Source organism: Ptychodera flava, chromosome 21 (assembly GCF_041260155.1).
Source record: "Ptychodera flava strain L36383 chromosome 21, AS_Pfla_20210202, whole genome shotgun sequence".
Taxonomy (NCBI): Eukaryota; Metazoa; Hemichordata; class Enteropneusta; family Ptychoderidae; genus Ptychodera; species Ptychodera flava.
The window spans coordinates 2,795,610-2,811,813 of record NC_091948.1 but is presented as its reverse complement, the minus strand read 5'-3'; the positions used below and the strand labels follow the sequence as shown (position 1 = coordinate 2,811,813).

At 34.9% G+C, this 16,204-nt stretch overlaps 1 protein-coding gene across 2 annotated transcripts in view; it reads right to left on the bottom strand.

The window, feature by feature from the left end:
- Positions 1-208: 208 nt before the first annotated feature.
- LOC139121095 (voltage-gated hydrogen channel 1-like) overlaps positions 209-16,204 on the bottom strand; it is a 41,773-nt gene continuing 25,777 nt past the window's right edge. Inside the window, exons 7-12 of one of the 2 annotated variants that reach the window (XM_070685719.1) lie at positions 14,144-14,259; positions 10,268-10,364; positions 7,967-8,212; positions 7,408-7,482; positions 6,990-7,162; positions 209-4,178 (exon numbers count right to left, since the gene is read on the bottom strand). In XM_070685719.1, coding sequence (XP_070541820.1) covers positions 4,152-4,178; positions 6,990-7,162; positions 7,408-7,482; positions 7,967-8,212; positions 10,268-10,364; positions 14,144-14,259 — 734 coding nt within the window. In that variant the 3' untranslated portion in view covers positions 209-4,151. The remainder of the gene's footprint in view (positions 4,179-6,989; positions 7,163-7,407; positions 7,483-7,966; positions 8,213-10,267; positions 10,365-14,143; positions 14,260-16,204) is intronic. The other variant, XM_070685720.1, reaches the window with a different exon arrangement.

Sequence of the window (16,204 nt, the reverse complement as noted above, 5' to 3'; positions counted from 1 at the left end):
GCTTGGCTCAGGGTTTCTAAGAAACTGGTGAAAATTTTCTTAAACATTAATTACAGGAAATACAGAAATGCAACTTAACGCATCTGTTATAATGTATATTGAAATCTTACGAAGATTTCAGTGAATAAAAAACTCTGCAATTTCAGAGTCTTCAGATGACATGTTTTTGAAATAAAAACCGTCAAACATCAACCCAGAAATCAAAATATGCATTGTAATAGATGATTTATTGATTTATGGTGCAAAAAACATCAAATATGGTACAAAATATAGATTTTCAGGGACAAAAAATGCTGTAGTTTGACAGACTGTGAGTAAATGAATGTCTCTGACACCAAACCCTTTGAAATACATGTCTAATAAGGACAATGATGTACTTTGATTTGGATACAAAACAAAACAAAACAAATGTAGAGAGTCTGAAAAAGTGAGATGAGCGCTGATTCTTGACACCTACAACAACATTTTGACTTGTCTCTATGGAATCTCAGGCCAAATAAACTAATAGGTGTGTGTTCCAGTAACCTGACCTACCCTATTTAAAACCCTCTGACCCTGAAATTTTTTCCCCTCTTTCTCAATAATTACACATGATTTTGCCGAATTTGCTGCTTTTGACGGGTCATGCTGAAATAAAAATTTTAAAAAGTTCCTTTCCGACCTATGCTATTTCCCGGCAGCTTGTCACCAGAAACACATATTTTTTTTTGTTATGACAAGCAAAAACATAAACCCCAAAATATAAATAGAGTTCCTGAACTCTATCTGTCTGATACATTGGAGGTTTGCCTTGCATATGCTAATTTTTGTATAAACCCTAAAAATGTATAAATTATAGAATTGGCCTCATGGTCAAAGGTCAAATTTTGTCAACTCTTACTATGACAATTGCAGTATTGTCCAACAAAATAAGAATAAATTAGATAAATGAAGATATTGAAAGTTGATCGGGGCTTTGCCAAACTTAAACAGGCATGAAATATTCTAGTCTGAAAACTTTGTTCATGAGAAGTTTTTGTACCACAATGTAGAACCCCAATGTGAAAAAATCAGCTATGCTGTAGTATACTGGGACCATGCTACACAGATTCTTCAGCATCCTAGAGGGTCTCTCTAGCTTTCATTCATATGCAAAATAAAATGAGAACGGTGGCCATTGTAAGGCTAATAATTCCATTGTTCTTCACATGTGCTGTACATTTTGACTGTGGACACCACAGGGTACATACATATTGATATTGATATTATTACAATGTTTAGATATCAATGGAGTTGAATATTGGAAAGTTACACTATTTATATGTTACAATGGAGAAAGTACATAACTTTTCTGTATTAACTGCCAACAAGAGACTTTTCATTGTTGGAAATGTCACTACATTTTAGTTTTGTAACTTTTACTTTCTGTCATAGCTCTAATTGTTAGATGTCATAAATTGTAATAAAGCTGCATGAAAAGTTATTGGTGAATCTTTACATATAACATCTGACAAGTGTGTGCCTAGTGACAATCCGTAGAAAACAGAACATTTTGTATATTCATGATCTATACAGAGAAAATTATGAACCTGACAGCAGAGATTTCTGTGCAGTTGGTAGAAATTCTGTGAGCTCCACACCTATTTTTTATCTTACTTCTGTTTTGAGGAATGGAACACAACCTTTCCCCTTTGACCTCAGTTTCCATGACCTCAAGTATCACCCTTCAGGAAAAAATTCACCATAAAATTGGTAGGATTTCACATACAGATGATATGCCCTCTACTGGAGGTCAGCTGTTGTTAGCACCGCTGTTAGTGACGTAGTTAGGCTGATATGTAAGTGCCCTAACACTAATATCCTATTTTATTGTCATTTGAGAAAGCACTGCCAGCTTTAGCTTTCTTGTCAGTCTGTTCTAGCTGTGTGCTTTCCAGTGATCTAAAATGTGACTTGTGTCTGTACTGTCTTTAGCTGATAAACAAGAGAAAATAAAAACATTGACAGCTCTACAAATGTGCCATTGAAGTTACCTGGCAGGGTCCAAAATCCAACAACTGTCAATAGATAGAGAGTGTGGAAAGATCACTACGGAACTAACTCATGGGTTTACATTGGCCATGCACCTTGTACATTTCTGTGTGTGGCTTCATAGAGACATTTTAGGTCAGATACAGATTTACAGGCCATGTGAAGATCAAAAACACTACGTCATAATGACTATAATTGTGAATAGATTTTAAATCAAAATGTCATTGTTGATATGTGCAAAAAATATAATACTCATGAATGTATACACGCATACACATTACTATTGATAAATGTGTACATCTTCTTTCAGGGTAAGAACTTGAAATGCATCATGGTATACCAGCACTGCATTGTGGGTATAGTGTTATTTCTTGGAAATATCCTTGAACTTGTCACTTATTATGTGTAATTTTTCAGATGAATGGAATTTTCAGCCAACTTGAATCAAGATATTGAAATTGTCAGATATTGTTAAAAAATAGTGACAGTGATTTTTCTGTGAGGAAATTTACAAGAACAAGAAGCAAAGCATTAAAACTGACAGAAAGACATGTAAATAATTAAAACAGGAAGCCATCCTAAAACAAGTTTCAAATTGATGAAATTTCAGGTTACCTTGAAAATCACAACTTTCAATTAAACAAAAAGCAAACAATTTCAAGAATCATCATAAATCCAAAGTTTGTAAAATTTGTGCTCCAAAAAAAAAAAAAACTCTTTCACATCTCTCTGTTCAATTTGGAGAGCAAAATTTTGAAAACTGAACTTCAAAAGAAAAAGATTGCACATCACATTGTGATATTGTCCTCTCCCTATTCTCACATAATGGAATATTCCATCCACTAAAAGAAAAGTAAAAGACATTCCATTTTCAAATAGAAGAGGTGTACCATAACAGCTGCATAATTCATGTGACAATTGAACATACATCAACAGAGAAATCCTACTTTGAAAATCCAGCTGTTTATATAAATATTCCTGTTGAAGTATATTCTTTGATCTTGTATCATTTCTGCAGACTATTGGTGACATTTGATTGGTCATCACCATGGTATTTAATTTGTAGGTCAAAGGTGAAAGTTCATTCAAAAGTTTTTTGAATGCATGCCAAGAATTAAAGATAAAGTCATGACTGCAAATTTCAAATATATATGATGTAATCAGCCGGCTGTATGAAGTATAAACCCATCATATGATACAGGGAGATATCTCAGAAATACTTATTTCTGACATTGTCACATTGCTATGACGCCATTTATCTTTAAAAAAACCTTTAAAACAGTATTTTATGTCTTGAAAGGTATGAGCAGTGAGAGTTGAATTGTTATCAAAACATTCTAGTGGAATGATTTCAGAGAAAAAAATTGAATATTTTCAAATGTATATTTGCTCTGTGTGAAAAAACCTAATAATATACACATAGTTGCTCAGTATAGCAGCTTTGAATGCTATGTTCAAATTACTTTCTGTACAGTCTGTTTTGTTGCAAGCACTGCTATTGTCTGCTGATAAACATCTGATTATAATATTTTGAAAACATATCTCTTAAATTTGTTTTTTAAAAAATAAACAACAACATGTTTGTGTGATTGCAGTTTGAATTCACAAAAACAAAAGTTTTCCTATTGTGAACTATAGGTTGCGTTCTCTCTTTACAATAATGTTTTGAAATACAAACTTGATATTGGTGGATTGTAAATTGTGTGGAGGAGTGGTGTACAGTAGGTCTCTGTGAATATGTGAATTGTAAAAGTCAATTCAATTAAATACTGGCAGAATATTTGTGGAATGCAATTTTGGTTTATGAATGCTGCTTGCTTTTATGATAGGCACATTTCAAACTGTACATGAGTTACCATGCACTGTGTTTAGTTTAAGCTCTGCCATATTAAGTTAAGGCACATTATGTCTCTCCATATATTATGTATACAGAGTCACGCATCAATTGTCCCCTCCATTATCGCAACCCAACATTTCTCAGACAATGGAATAACCCATGCACTTGATTGGTGATGAGGCCCGGTCAATCCATTGCTGAAACGGGGGTAAACAGGATGTGGTGCATGTACCTGCTGACCTGGAGACATGTCAAGCTGAACCTTCTCAGTTGTTGATGGGCTGAACTCAGAAAAGTTTCTCTTTCAGAGTGATGTGGTTGGTATTGCCGGCTGAAAAGTTGAAATGAGAAAATTGTGAGGTAAATGATCATGAGAGTAGATAGGTGAATACAGAGAGAGAGAGAGAGAGAGAGAGAGAGAGAGAGAGAGAGAGAGGGTTGTCATAACTGTAATTGCAACGCACAAACACACAGACATACAATGTTTGGCAGTAAAGGAAGTGCTTTATTAACCGCGCAACAGAACACAAACGCGCTACAAGGAGTAAAGCACCTCAACACCTAGAGTAAAGAAACAACGGTAGGTATTGAAAACAGCAGTAAAATGACATAACATGAACAAAGTTCAAGTGTGAAACATAAGGTGTATCAATAATTACAGAGCGAGGAATGAGCTATGAATGAATGATACAAGGCACAGGGGCGGGAAGTATAGGGGGGGGGAGAGAACGAGACAACGGCAGCCAAGCAGTCAGACAGATGCATGCTGGGAAGAATTTCCCATAACAGTAGACTGAGGGCGCTAATATGACAGCGGTGCACTGCAGAGAAACCTGCTACGTCGTGCTGCAATTACACAAATTTAGTAAACAAAATTGAATACAATGATAGGTCGATACAGATTCTTGTCATAGTAGACAATAGTGTTGATACACTGTAAATGTCTGATTCATATGCAAGACTAAAGAAGACTGTGCTCAACACTGAAAACTTTTACAAATTGATGCAATCCCAGGGGGTCCATTTGTTTAAAAAGAGCTACGGGAAGGCCCCCTAAGTATATGCCATTGTTGTCATGATCAAGAATGGGTTCAGTGTTTTTCAGGTGTGCCCATTCATACATAGTGTTTTATATTTCATCTTTACAACATTATACATTAAGAGAGATATAGCATGTCAAGCATGTCTGGTAGATTCTGACCGGCCTGATACAAACAATATTTGCAGTGAAGGCTCATTAGCATGTCATTTTCAGAACTATTAACATTTCCGTCAGAGTCTTCTCAAACCAGCCATCCTATCTCCTGTGATAAATCCCAACATATTAAACAAATACCTAGAATTGTGATGTTAATCTTTTTACCTCCATCATCACTGGACGAAATCTACAGGCAACGTTTCTCATGGAAAACTGACTGTTACAATTATTCTGATACCTGATTATTCTGATGAGTGTTATCATGATATCAGCAGCTTTGACATTGCATGTATGGCCATGTACTTACATTATCTATCCATGTACTTACATTGTCTATCCATGTACTTACATTATCTATCCATGTACTTACATTGTCTATCCATGTACTTACATTGTCTATCCATGTACTTACATTGTCTATCCATGTACTTACTTTATCTATCCATGTACTTACATTGTCTATCCATGTACTTACATTGTCTATCCATGTACTTACATTGTCTATCCATGTACTTACATTGTCTATCCATGTACTTACATTATCTATCCATGTACTTACATTGTCTATCCATGTACTTACATTGTCTATCCATGTACTTACATTGTCTATCCATGTACTTACATTGTCTATCCATGTACTTACATTATTTATCCATGTACTTACATTGTCTATCCATGTACTTACATTGTCTATCCATGTCTATCCATGTACTTACATTATCTATCCATGTACTTACATTGTCTATCCATGTACTTACATTGTCTATCCATGTATCCATGTACTTACATTATCTATCCATGTACTTACATTATCTATCCATGTACTTACATTGTCTATCCATGTACTTACATTATCTATCCATGTACTTACATTATCTATCCATGTACTTACATTGTCTATCCATGTATCCATGTACTTACATTGTCTATCCATGTACTTACATTATCTATCCATGTACTTACATTATCTATCCATGTACTTACATTGTCTATCCGTGTACTTACATTGTCTATCCATGTACTTACATTGTCTATCCATGTACTTACATTATCTATCCATGTACTTACATTGTCTATCCATGTACTTACATTGTCTATCCATGTACTTACATTGTCTATCCATGTATCCATGTACTTACATTATCTATCCATGTACTTACATTGTCTATCCATGTACTTACATTGTCTATCCATGTCTATCCATGTACTTACATTATCTATCCATGTACTTACATTATCTATCCATGTACTTACATTGTCTATCCATGTACTTACATTATCTATCCATGTACTTACATTATCTATCCATGTACTTACATTATCTATCCATGTACTTACATTGTCTATCCATGTATCCATGTACTTACATTGTCTATCCATGTACTTACATTATCTATCCATGTACTTACATTATCTATCCATGTACTTACATTGTCTATCCGTGTACTTACATTGTCTATCCATGTACTTACATTATCTATCCATGTACTTACATTGTCTATCCATGTACTTACATTGTCTATCCATGTACTTACATTGTCTATCCATGTACTTACATTATCTATCCATGTACTTACATTATCTATCCATGTACTTACATTATCTATCCATGTACTTACATTGTCTATCCATGTACTTACATTGTCTATCCATGTCTATCCATGTACTTACATTATCTATCCATGTACTTACATTGTCTATCCATGTACTTACATTGTCTATCCATGTACTTACATTGTCTATCCATTTACTTACATTGTCTATCCATGTACTTACATTGTCTTTCCATGTACTTACATTATCTATCCATGTACTTACATTGTCTATCCATGTACTTACATTGTCTATCCATGTACTTACATTGTCTATCCATGTACTTACATTATCTATCCATGTACTTACATTGTCTATCCATGTACTTACATTGTCTATCCATGTACTTACATTGTCTATCCCTTCCATGGGAGTTCTGAAATCTTGTAGCAATGCCTCCTCTGAGAGTCGCCTTATTTCAGCCAGCTCTAGGTTCAGTGTGTCCAGATCTGTTGGCTGTGAGTTCTGTGTCATGTGAGAGTTGCCAGGAATAGGATGCTCCACTGAAATGGCAGAATCTGAATCTGAAAAACAAAAAAATGGTGCAGTTTGTTAAGATCTGTATTGTGAATAAATTGGTAAGCTGATGACGGTAATTTCAAAGAAATAGGAAGAAAGTGAAAGATTGGTGATGGCAAAATGCACCATTGGTATAATACTTCTTTCGATAAGATTTACTCCTTTTTTATAGCCAAGTCAACACAATTGCTAGTGGTAAGATGGAACTAGATATTATATTTAGAATTTTAAGTACATATGGCTTAGTAACCTTTTTGTTCTGTGATAGTAGGTACTTTCTGTCTGTGTGGGTGTTTGTCTGCATCAGGGTCTGATGTAGAGTCACCTGAAGAATGGAAGAACAAGAATAGAAGCAAAGTAACAATATAATACTTGGTAAGAAGAAAGCAGTGTGTATTCAGAAATAGGAGTGATGAAAAATGAAAGATGGGAAATGAAAATGATATGACAAAACTTGATTTTTAAATTCCCACATTCCTTGAGCTCACCTTTACTGATTATCTAGTTCAGTGTCAGTATTAAACATGCATTATTTATTTGTTATATCGGAAAGAGTTATAACACTTACAATTATTTATACTGGATTATAAATTTTGCATCAATGAACATAAGAAAGATTTGATTTGACCTATCCTTCTGTAATTTTCAGTCACTTAGGAATTCCATGAATCACAAAACCAGGCAAAAGGTTTCAAGTAAACCTGTTATACCCACAATTCCAAGCAAGTAGGTCCAAAATTACACTTGATATCAATGAGTTTGGGCAAAACCGCGGTGGTGAAAGGGTTACATTAGCATAAGCAACTCACCTTTCTTTGCAGCACCAGAATGTTTTTCAAGAATGTTGATATTTTTCTCATTGTCCATCTGATTGGCCAAGTCCGCCATTGCCGACTCCAGAATGGCTTGTGATGCCACTGTGGCAAACTTTTCATTTTGTCCGACGTCATCCAGGCTGCTTATGCTTTTCCTTTCTGTAAATGTTGGTGAGTTGGTGTTTGTGGTTCCTGGTGAAGTTGTCGATGATCCTTGCTTCTTAGCTTCAATTTTCAGTTCTGTGAGAAAGTCAACATGTTCTTTACCGTGGCCGAAAACGACACAGACCCTCTTCAGTTTGTAATTGCGTCGTTCTGTTAGAGCTGCGTCGTTCTGTTTTGACCTGCGCTCTTCAGTTTGTAATTGCGTCGTTCTGTTTGTGCTGCGTCGTTCTGTTTTGACCTGCGCTCTTCAGTTTGTAATTGCGTCGTTCTGTTTGAGCTGCGTCGTTCTGTTTTGATCTGCGCTCTTCAGTTTGTAATTGCGTCGTTCTGTTTGAGCTGCGTCGTTCTGTTTTGACCTGCGCTCTTCAGTTTGTAATTGCGTCGTTCTGTTTGAGCTGCGTCGTTCTGTTTTGACCTGCGCTCTTCAGTTTGTAATTGCGTCGCTCTGTTTGAACTGCATCGTTCTGTTTGATCGTCGCTCTTCGGTTTGTTTTGTTGTAATAAAGGGAAAGCAACTCCTCACATCGTTCATATGTGAATTCTTTGCGTTTTGTGTATGATTCTATGTTCTTCTTAATTTCGAGGTCCTTTTTTGTTGCTCCAGCTTTTTTTCCTTGTGTCTTTGACACTTAGCCCGTTTTTGCTGTATTTTATACAAAAGTCCATGATTTTATACTATTTAAGCTTTGGATCAAGAACGTCAGTGAAATCTTGTCCCAAATATTTTTTTCATGCTGCAAACCTTCGAGCAACCAATAATCGCATACAGAAGGAACAGAAGTATGCGATACACTTATAAATGCCAGACTTCACAAAAGCTACAATAGATGGCACTCCGATTCACATGAGCATACACAAACACAACAAGACCAAACCGTAGACATAGCTTCCGTAATTGAACAACAAACTTCAGTGGAATAACATATTAACACATAAAATCAATCAATCATTCAACATGTCTCACCAATCAAAAATGAATTTTAAGTGACTGATGAAGAAAACTCTGTTTTCGAAACGTAGCTTCAAAGGATCGCAGTGTAACGCTATAGTCTCTCCGCTCCAATGTTGGTTAACAGCAAGACACGTAAATTACGGGTACGTCTCGCCATGGCTAATCAACCCTTTACATAAAACAGCTAAACATGATATACACACACATAGAATCATACACAAAACGCAAAGAATTCACATATGAACGATGTGAGTTGCTTTCCCTTTATTACATTCGCCATGGCTAACAATACTCACATAAAACAATCAAACATTATACACACTCACAATATACACAATATCATACACAAAATGCAAACAACTCAGATATGAACGATGTGTGGAGTTGCTTTCCCTTTATTACAACAAAACAAACTGAAGAGCGACGATCAAACAGAACGATGCAGTTCAAACAGTACGACACAATTACAAACTGAAGAGCGCAGGTCAAAACAGAACGACGCAGCTCAAACAGAACGACGCAATTACAAACTGAAGAGCGCAGGTCAAAACAGAACGACGCAGCTCTAACAGAACGACGCAATTACAAACTGAAGAGCGCAGGTCAAAACAGAACGACGCAGCTCAAACAGAACGACGCAATTTACAAACTGAAGAGCGCAGATCAAAACAGAACGACGCAGCTCAAACAGAACGACGCAATTACAAACTGAAGAGCGCAGGTCAAAACAGAACGACGCAGCTCTAACAGAACGACGCAATTACAAACTGAAGAGGGTCTGTGTCGTTTTCGGCCACGGTAGTTCTTCCATTATATTTATTTTACTGAAAATACACTGAATTGTTTGCTGTTTCTGTCTAGCTTAGGCCAGTTTTTCTTTTCCTGTTGAAAAGTTTAAATTTGTTCATTTTAAAGTGAAACCCTGATAGCAGACAAACCCACCCTTAGATCTACTTCAAAAACTTGAAACAGCGCCCTCTCGTGTCAGCAATATATAATTCTTAATTATCACAGAGTATCCAATTCAAATGTATGCTTTATATTAATCAGTTACCATATTTTTATGGTACAGAGAGCAAATTGATTGCTTTTTTCATAATGATGATGCTAATACCAGCAACAGAAAGGAATGCATGGTGAGTTAAAAGGTCAGAGTTCAGGTTCAAAGGTGACTGTACCTGTATTATTTGTGCTGCTGGTTGAAACTGCTCCATTCATTTGAAGTGAGTCAATGTTGTGTTGACGAAGCAAATCCTTCAGAAATGAAATTTCCTTCTGTTGTTCAGGGAGAAAGACAAGATCAAATTATAGCGTGGTGTAATCAGTGGCATAAACTGTTTGATTACAAAACAACATACAAATAGATCACAATTTTTATTTTCCATTGAAAATAAATAAATAACTGTGTATTTTGCGTATCAAATCATCACATTACATGAAAAGATTATAAATTTACTGATGGCTATGGTCCCTTACATAATACCATACTCTGTGGGTAATATTCCTGATTTTTCACACCCTGTGGTTGTTAGTCAGAGTTGTGGTTCTAATTTATTGTGCAGTGATACCATTGGTAAAAAATTATCTGTGATATAGATATGGAAATTGGCAGTTGGATTTATGAATATAGTGAATGTTTTCCTAACCATAATCGGCAAAGAATGACACCATGCTTGATACACATCCTGCATGAAAACATTCACATGGTACATCTGGGTAGAAACATCTACCCTCCAAATCAACAGGTGTCATATTGTATACATACAATATAAACAGATTTCATTCAACAAGAATAGTTATTTATTCTGATATCTGAACAATAGTTGTTGAAATGAGCTGGTCTGATATTCCGCCTGATAGGAAATAATTTTCCATTTACAATTGATGGAACTAAATATTTTTAATGCCCGTTTAAAACAAAACTGCCTCTTTCTGCTGAGACGTGTGTTCTCTGTTCATCCCTAATTCCCTGTAAACTGGTCCATATTCACTATTGATAACAATGACTTTGGGCCAAACCACGGTGGTGAACAGGTGAAACTCAATTCTGGTAGATGTTTGTTTAAATTTCATAAACTTCATATGTCATGCCCAGACCTGCCAATGCTACCATAGTTCTGAAGTACATTTTACAATGTGAGGTCTTTTTCTGGTGTACAAATTCCACTCTCTGCTTCTCTAGTTTGTTTGAAACTGATATGATACTGTGTTGGGGTTTTTGAAAAATCAGTTCACTTTGAGGCAGAATGTGCCCAAGGGACAGATATTTTGGATCTCAAATTTTTCCAGTATTTTTCTGGTTAACCACTCATTTGGGGGGGGGGGGGGCTCATTTTAAAGTTGTTGGTGTAACAAAACTTTTCAACGTCTTAGTTTTTAGTTTTACCTTTGATTTGCTAAAAGAATGGTTGGAAGTTTCATTGAGGAATGTTTGAGCAAAAGTTTAAGGTGGAGCTGCATGTTGCAAACACAGTTTTTTTCAAAGCAATATTTCTCATCAAAGATGACAAGAAAACTCCCTCATACCATATATTTTCAAAAAGCAGAGACTCTGAAGTTTAGAATTGTAGCAGTAGTTTATTCAAAGGATGAAGTGGATGTATATTTGGGGAAAAAAACCTCGATTTTGGTATTAATGATGAAAAGTAATGTAAGTCAAAAACTTGAAACTATTTTCAGAAATATAATATTTCACTTGAAATAAGAGTATATGTAGAAAAAAACGACTATTTTATTTGGCATTATCTATCCTCATTCTAAAATGGCAAGGGTTGAAAGACAGACAGTCAAAAAAGTGATTAAAATCATGATTAGCAAAATTAAAATGCCTCTTCTTCAAAATGCAAGAACTTTATTGCCAAACAAAATATTTGCTTTGTTATGTAGCATAATGTGAAAATTTCAGAAAATTTGACCCAGACAGAGTGAAGTTAAATTCTTGGAAACTGGGAGGAATTAGAAGCCAGAAAATTGGGTGATTTGCATACATTTGCATAAATTAACACTTCTGTATCAGAAAACTTACAACGGTTTGACAAGCTAAAACGTGAACCCAACCAATATTTTAATCTTGGGTTAAGGTGGTTGGAAAGGCTAGAGCGTCAGTTATAAACTTCAATAAAACTATTGAAATATAAAAGTAGTCAACATTCTCTGTGGAATAAAAAAAACTAGACATTTGGGCACAAAGGCATTGCAGAGTTATAGCCTGTTGAAACTTCTGAAAAACTGACCAAATAAGAAGAAGTTGGGGAGTCCTTAGTGTATTAACTATGGTAGAGGTCCCCTAGCTTTTAATAAAATGTTTGAAAAGGGAAAGTCATTATTTGCTGTTTTTCAGGAAAGTTTGACAAGGCGGTGCTTGCATTCAGAGTGAGTAACTGCTATTGTAAATGCATTTTTAGATTCTTTGAGTGTCAAGAGGTGTCAAAAGTGAGATTAACCAAAACAGCTGCTCTGTGACTTCAAAGAGGGGGTGCAAATATGGCTTGTTTTCAACATTTTGACAGAATAACAGTTTTCCTACATAATTGTAAACCAATTTAATCCAACCTTTGAAATGAGATATTGACATGGAATTTTTACAGCCTATTAAGGGACTGTCTCAGGTTGTCGCAGAAGTTCAAGAAACGAAATTTCTTCGTTTAGATCAAAACCCCCTCCCCCTCCCCCTAAACGAAATTTCAAAAATGTTCATGTCTGCCTGAGAGTACAATGTTGCATTTTGCTACTAAAGACGTATTTCCCTTGCCACATTACAAACCGAGGCTTGGTCTGCAATGCCCTAATGCCAGCACTTGCAAATGCAGTAACATCCGAGTAATCGTCATACGGTTCAGGCGATTTACCCATATACGGATATCCCTCATTTGTTATAGGAAACCCTGTCCAGTTCTGGCCGTTCCAGTATGCATTGACTGTTTGATTGGTTGTCGCAGACACTTGCTTTGATTCCTTACAGCGAATTTGGGCTTCGGTTATATCAGTCTAATGATACTTTTTGTCTTTGAATGATTTGATGAATGAAAGGTTTTATAGGATACAATGTTACTATCGGTAAATTGTGTTTGGGGAACGAACGAGATGGAAACAGCTACAAAGTTGTTGGCACGAGTGTGCATAAACATACGAAAACTTGTGGTCACAAAATAAAAGTGCGAAGTGAAGTTCACTAATTGAATGGAGGTCAAACCCCCTCCCCCCCTAAATGAACAAATTTCGCTTTTTGAACTTCTGCGACAATCTGAGACGGTCCCTAACAAGGTTACAGATAAGATTTGTATGGCACAATTTTCCTGTATTTGAAGTACTTTTTGAAAATTACATTTTGAAATTTGAAAGAATTTTAATAATTTTTTGATATGTAAACCCATGTAAAATCATAAAAACAAATTTTATTTACAAATCCTGCCATACAAATCTTACAATAAATAGTGTCGACATATTTATAACTAATTTGGTAATATTAATACTATCCAATATTATAAAATTCAAATATGTAAAAAAAATTGAAAAATTAAATTTTAATATTTACTGGTGTCATATTTCAAAATCATGGCTGCAAATATACAATTTTCATATTCTTTGGAGAAAGTATTAACTAAGGGAGATATCCTGAAAATTTGAACTAAATATCTTGATTCTAACACTTGAAACTTGACATTAACTCTGAGAAAAGAATTGGTGCAAAAATAGCCTTTCCAACACCTTAACATCTTAATTGAAATCGAATAAATATTTGCGAAAAAGTGATTTTTGAGCAAAATACACTGTGTTGGGTGCAGTGCTCACTTTTGAGGTGCATACTGCCTCAATGCAAACCATCTTTTTTTGAAAAGATAAACCAATTTGTGATATGTGTGTTTTAATGCAAACACCGATGTTCAAAGAAAACTTTGGTCAATATCATAAACATCTGATATTTACCAGTTAAACTTTTTGGAAATTATTTGTTTCACTATGGATATTTTTTATGAGTACTGGGAGTTTCAAACTAGTAAATTTTTTCTCCTGTTTAAAAAGTTAACAAAAGAGACGAAAACTTTGTGACTCACACTGTGTTGGTCACACTGCCGCTGGAGTTTGGTCACATTGGTTTCTGCTTTGTGACGTCCACTCTTTTCTAGTTCAATGTCAATGGCTGCATCAGCTTTAACCTTGTCAGTTATCCCTGAAAGAAAATTGGAATATAAATGATAAAAAAAATTAGAACAAATCTAACCCTTTAACCTCTATGGTTTGGCCCAAACCTATTGTTATCAATGGTGATTATGGATCTGCTTACAGGGTATAGGGGTGAACAGGTTGAAAATGATCATCTGCTTACAGGGTATAGGGGTGAACAGGTTGAAAATGTGGATCTGCTTACAGGGTATAGGGGTGAACAGGTTGAAAATGTGGATCTGCTTACAGGGTATAGGGGTGAACAGGTTGAAAATGTTCAACATATGGAATCATTGATTGTGTAAAGATCTATGAAAACCAAACCTGTCACAAAGTGTTCCTTAACATTGATTATAAATAAATCATTCAATATTTCAAGATTTGTCATGATAAATAACATTGTGTAAATTGAACCCACAAAATAAAGTAAGGAACTGAATTTGTCTGGTTACAATAAATACTTCTTAAGAGTAAAATTTACCAAAGTTATGCTAAAATTATAAGAAATTTCATCAAATATTTTCAGATACAATATCTGTTTGTCTTAATCTAGATTCTTGATAAAAATGAGAAAGAAATTGCTTCAATTCATTGAAATGCTCTTTTTCCGTCACACAAAGGCTGTGTAAGCTTTGACTATAATGACTATATTCTGAGTTTCTGAATGAATGATGCATTTGATAGAAGGTCAAGGTCATTTTGGTATTTCAAAACCAATTTTGGAAATTTGAAAATTCTATTATGCACAGTGTGTGTGGACACTAACCAGTATTATGATTTTTTTACATAATTGGTTTGTAAAAATGTTGAGCAATCAAGCTTTTTAGAGTCCATATTATGCATATACCACCTTCATGATTTGGGAAATTCATGTTGGATATTGTTTGCCATTTACCCCGTGTTTCAGATTCCTTATTGTTTAAAAGATTCAAAAATTGTAGTATAAGACACTGACATGGCATTGAGATACCACTATTGTAAAAAAAATAACAAAAAAAGCAAGAAAACAAAAGTTAGTTTAATGCAATGTTGTGATAATATCAAGTACACTGTCATTTTATAGTGCTAGGTGGCCCTCATCACCATAGCAACATGGATTAATGTCACTTTCAACATCAGATGTCAAAGGAGCAATTATGTCAAGTTATCAGACTGAATTTCAAACTCATAATGCTAGGAACATCCTGTATCTGCAGAATAACAAACAAACAATAAAATAGGCACACTGTAATGATCATATAGCGTGGCTAAAATGATGCTTGTACCATTTTTGAACAGAAAAACGTAACCTGGGCCATAGGTAGGATAGTTGTACTTAGTTATTATACCCTTGCCTACCTCGAATATGGAACATTTCCAGTGCAATTATGGATATTAACCTTATATTTGTACCTTGACTGTTGGTAAATTCTGGGGAGATGCTTCAGGTGTTCACAGTATGTTTTGGTACGGCAATTTTACCATATAGTGCCAAGTCAAAGGGTTAATGTCAAATAAGTTCACAATTTTGTTGTAAAAGAAACTATCAAATGTTGATATTTGTGGTTGACACTTGCAGATTGAAATTCTTTGAAATAGGTCGAGTTGAAGCTTGGGATAACTTTTGTCAAAGTAGCCTGCAATTTTATATGGAAAAGATAGTTCTGTGTATGTGTTTACGTATAGCTTACATGCGTTTTTCTCTGTTTGCAAATATGCACACACTGGTAAATGCTATGTACAGTGAAGGGCAAAGTACAACAGATGTTGTAAAAAACACTGTATTTTGGGAGAAAATGGAAAAAAAATGCAATTTGATTTTAGAGGTTTGTCTATTTTTTACTCAATTCTTACATTTCAAAAGTGGATACAAACAAACAAAATTTTTCCACTTTGATTATCAAATTCTACATCATTATTGTACCGATATTATCTGTAAGCCACTAGGTTTGAACTTAACTCTTAACTGTTAT